The sequence below is a fragment of the Oryza sativa genome, chromosome 1 (assembly GCF_034140825.1).
Source record: "Oryza sativa Japonica Group chromosome 1, ASM3414082v1".
In the NCBI taxonomy this organism is placed as follows: domain Eukaryota; kingdom Viridiplantae; phylum Streptophyta; class Magnoliopsida; order Poales; family Poaceae; genus Oryza; species Oryza sativa.
The window spans coordinates 10,585,968-10,590,671 of NC_089035.1; the positions used below are offsets into that span (position 1 = coordinate 10,585,968).

Below are 4,704 nucleotides of genomic sequence, written 5' to 3' on the forward strand. Positions count from 1 at the left end.
TGCCGCCGCCGCTTAAACTCCCGCTGGCCGCCATTGCTTCAGCCCTCGCCCGCCGCCGCTCGCTCCCCGCGGACGGCCGTAGGGGAGAGGGAGAAAGAAAGATAGAAGGGAGGAGAGGAGGAAGAAGAAAAGGATGAGATGGCATGTGGGGGCCACATGTCAGTGGACCCCTCAACTGCGTGTGTAAATGACAAAAGGGTCCCACGTAAATCTTTTTAATTGAAATGCCACCTAAGCGCCACGTCAGCACACATACTAGGTCAATACCGCCACATCAGCGCCACGTCAGCGAAACCGCCCTCCAAAACCGCCGAGGGAGTCAAATTGCACCGGTTTCAATAATTTGAGGGTCGAGATATCCGGTTTTGCGGTTTAGATGAATTAGATTCCGATCACTGGGTCACCAAGTGAACTTATTCCTTGTTAACAAATCCGTGTAGTACTACCTTACAATTAACGATTAATCCATGATGCGTGGACCATCTTATTACAACTGGGCCTCCACCAAATCCCTTTTGACCAATCGTGTCGGCCCACACACACAAAACAAAAGCAAAAAAAAGCCCATTGAGCAACGAGCCCATAGAAGTAGTAACAATAACAAAGTTCACATTTCACAAGCATTTTACTTGTCGAAGGCCTTGATCTCCTCCTTGAACGCCGGCAGGTGGTCGTCCTCGACGCACTGCGTCATGATCCGGGCGCCGGTCTTGGGCACCGGCGGCGCGCCGATGATGGCGACGGCCATGAACGGGTAGTACGCGAAGGGTATGACGTGCGACGGCGGCCCCCACCCGTAGTCCGCCTCCAGGAACCCCAGCCGCGTCCAGTCGGAGACGAACAGGGAATCGTACGTGAAGCTCAGCTCGTACGGATCCTCCCTGAAGTCGGCCACCGCCCACCGCGCGAAGTCCGCCGGCAGCCTCGCCTTCGCCTCCCGTATCATCCCCACCACCCCGGCCACGTCCGCCGCCTCCACCGCCCCGCTCTCCGCCACCACCGACACCGGGTAGAAGCAGTTGCCGTAGAACCCATTGCCGCCATTGCCGCCGGCGGCGGGTGCGGGCCAGGCGGCGGCGCCGGCCATGAGGTGGCGGGTGTTGGCGAAGAAGCAGAGGTTGACGCGGGAGGTGGGTTCCGGGAGGCGGAGCGCGCGGGTGCGCGCCTGCCACGTCTTGGCGATGGCGACGTCGAAGGTGGAGCAGCGGTGGCCGGTGGCGGCGAAGTAGGCGGACTTGGCCTTGTTGATGCTGTCCAGGCTCAGGTCGGCGGTGACGTGGCGGAGCTGGAACATCTTCAGCTCCGGCGGCGGGCCCGGGGGCAGCTTCGGCGGGCTCGGGATGGCCTCGCGGGCCCAGACCGGGCTCACCCTCGGCCTGTCCAGCCCGCGGGCGTAGTCGCCCACCGCGTTGATGAACTGCCCGGCCCCTAGCCCGTCCGCCATCGTGTGCACCGAGATCAGGCCCACCACGAACCCTCCGCAACTGAACTCCGTCACCTGATCATCATAAAATGATTATAAATTTTAAGCTTTTATATCCACGGAGAAATATATATAAACACGCCGAAATTCATATATATTTTTAGAGCTTTGCATGCTTCAACTACTACCCTAAGTTAGAGTATCTACAATTCAGGTTTATCAAAATTAATATTAGTTTTTATTAGAATCCACAAATTTGAAAGTTTTATTCCTTTAATACTTATATACCTATATATCCACCAAATGTATTACGGAGTATTTTGTTATTGATAAGGGCACTTTGATCTTTTACGCTCACCACTAGATTCTGGTTAGACATACGTACACTCTGCATAAGGGGAGTGGTGAAGTGCAAGGTGATATGCTCTAGCTATCAAATAATCCATTCGAAGGGACGTCTTGCTAGCAAGCGAGTTGTTGATTAGGGGGAATGATCACTTGGACCATAAGCACAATGATTAGCTATGTTTGAGAGTGATTACATCCATGACCTGATCCTGAATCCCTGATGGATATATTTATCTTGCTAATTAATTAATTAATTAATTTTCCAATTTGCACTTGTGGGTTTGGTCAAGTCAATCATCGAATGGGCGGGCATGCAGTAATAATGATGGAGCAGGGTCGATGTCAAACTGCCATATCAATAGCTAACAATTGATAGTGTGTCAAATATTAGTGTTAAGTTAGGCAGAATAAGACAGGGAAAGCATAGTGTGCTCGACAGAAATCAATGGCCCCAGTTTACATGCCTAATTGCCCTGCTGCAATTGATGACAAGCTCATCCCGTCATGCTATCGTCAGATATCAGTGTTAAAGCTTAGTGTTCCGACTCATGTATAAAATTTATTTTATTTTTAAAGATAGATGAGGTATATGTACATATCTAAAAACGTGCACATGCATCACTCAAATACTACTACTTTTGAAAAGATGAAATTTCTTAAAAATTGGATAACACAGTTAGAATACATACATACATACATACATACATATATATATATATATATATATATATATATATATATATATATATATATATATATATATATATATATATATATATATATATATATATATATATATACACAATATAAATTGTGTGCTGTATATGTATTTTGTATTATGAGTTCTCTGGTTAGTGTGGTCTTACGCCAACGCAACTGCTTTCACTTCCACAGATGCTTCATTCTGTCCAATCTTTGGAGTTGGTGAGCTTACCTACCTGACAGGATCAACTTCACCTAGTGCAAATTAACTAATTTTACTTTGAAAATTGCAGTGCACGCTCCAACTAGTTTATGTTGAGCACTAAGCTCTAGCTAGCTCATCATCCTGCCTAGTACTATATAGCTCAGTCTTATCTTGAATCCTACTGTACTTTATGTAAAATAAATCGGTGTGATTATTGTACTTAATTATAACTTGACACAAGCATGACTACAGTTTGAGAGTCATACATATATTAGTACCTAATTTCTAGAAAGTTATAATTGACTAGAATATAATCCAGGACACTAGCTAATGATTGTGTACATGCATGTAATGGCACATATGTACGTACGCGTAGGTTCTATTCATGTCTGTGTTTTTGTTCGTATATATTTCTACTTGGGCAAACATATATAGTTTTGTTCTTATAGTTACATAACTCCTTGAGCACTTTTGTAATTAATTCGTCAGCAACAATACCATAGATCGAGTTCGTCCACATATTAAAATCTTCACGGGTTTGAATGTGTTCGTCCTCGTACATGTGTGCACATCCACACAAGTGAAAAATTAAAGGTATCATCCGGAGAGGTCAGCATTCTCCGTACGTATACGGGCCTGTTCACTTTGATGCCATTTTCAATCTTAGCAAATTTTGGTAAAGTTATAAAAAAGTGGTTATATTTAGTTTGCTATCAAATTTTAGTAACTATATAAGAAATCCTACCAAAATTTTGGCAACTTGGTAAGGTTCTTTTTTTGCGTTAAAGTGAATAGGCCCTACGTACCAACAATTATGCTGTGTTTAGAGGTGGAGGTTAGAAACTATATCTCCCCACACACAAAACATAATGATCCGTTAGCGCGTGTTTATTTAACTATTAGCTAAAATAAACTTAAAAATAGATTAATATGATTTTAAAACAATTTATATATATAACTTTTTTCTGATAATACGTACCGTTTAGCAGTTGTAAAACATCCGTGTGGAAAATGAGGGAGTACCAGTCGGGAAGATGTGATAAAAACACACCCTTAATAATCACTTAATTAGCCGGACAGTTTTAATTAATTAAGATAATTTGAATTAGTTGTAAGCATAACTGGATGGTTAATTGTTGTTACCGATTTTATTTGTTTTTGTCTGCTCGCAAGTATAGCACGTACTTACGTACGTAGAAACGTACGTATACGGGTAGTATTATACCTGCATCATGAGGGGGAGGTCGAGGGGGTGGACACCGGGGGCGGCGTCGGGGAGGAGGTCGTCCTCGGGGATCATGAGCGGGTGGTCGAGGCCGTTCACGTCGTCGAGGCTGCAGCCGGCGGCGGCCTCCACGAACCAGGCGCCCTCGCCGGTGCACTCCACGCGGGCGCTCCCCGGCCCGCCGCCGCCGTCCACGAACCTCCCCGCGAACGGGTAGTAGTCCACCAGCGCCTTCCCCAGCGCCTCCTTGATCACCCGCGCCGGCGACGGCTTGGCGTCGCCGCCGCTCGGGGCGGCGGCGGAGAAGATGTGCAGCGACCGCACCAGGTGGCGGAGCCCCACCACGCGGTCGATGATGGACAGCTCCAGCAGCTCGCCGGACGACGGCGGCGTCGCCGCGCTCGGCCGCACGAACTCCCGGTTCGTCCTCACCACCGCGAACCCCATGCTGTCTGGCTCAGCTAGCTACTAGCTCCTCCTCGCCGTCGTCGTCGTCGTCGCCGCCGTCGCCGGAGATGGAGCTCAAGACCTTCGAGGTGGTGGTGATGGTGGTGGTGGTGGTGCGTGGAGGCGGGGGGTATATATAGGCCGGCGACGTGGATCAGCTTGTAATTATTAATTAATTAGCGAGTGGATTAATTAGTTTGGTGGCTAGCTAGGTAGATGGTGATCCAATGTGTGGATTATTAATTTTTGTTGGAGTCGCTTTCGATCGAGCAAAATGGACTCGTTGATTTGTTGGAGGAGTTGGTATGTAGATGACGAGCGTATTATTTTTTGTGTGTGTACAACTGTTCAAAT

General features: G+C 47.2%; 1 protein-coding gene across 1 annotated transcript; it reads right to left on the minus strand.

Annotated features, from left to right (window-relative positions):
• Positions 1 to 394: 394 nt before the first annotated feature.
• On the minus strand, positions 395 to 4,456 carry LOC4325160 (acyl transferase 4-like). The gene is made up of 2 exons (NM_001416334.1): positions 3,904 to 4,456; positions 395 to 1,498 (listed from the first exon to the last, which is right to left on the minus strand). The coding sequence occupies exons 1-2, from the start codon at positions 4,348 to 4,350 to the stop codon at positions 626 to 628; spliced, it is 1,320 nt and encodes a 439-aa protein (NP_001403263.1). The 5' UTR covers positions 4,351 to 4,456; the 3' UTR covers positions 395 to 625.
• Between the last annotated feature and the right edge of the window lie 248 nt (positions 4,457 to 4,704).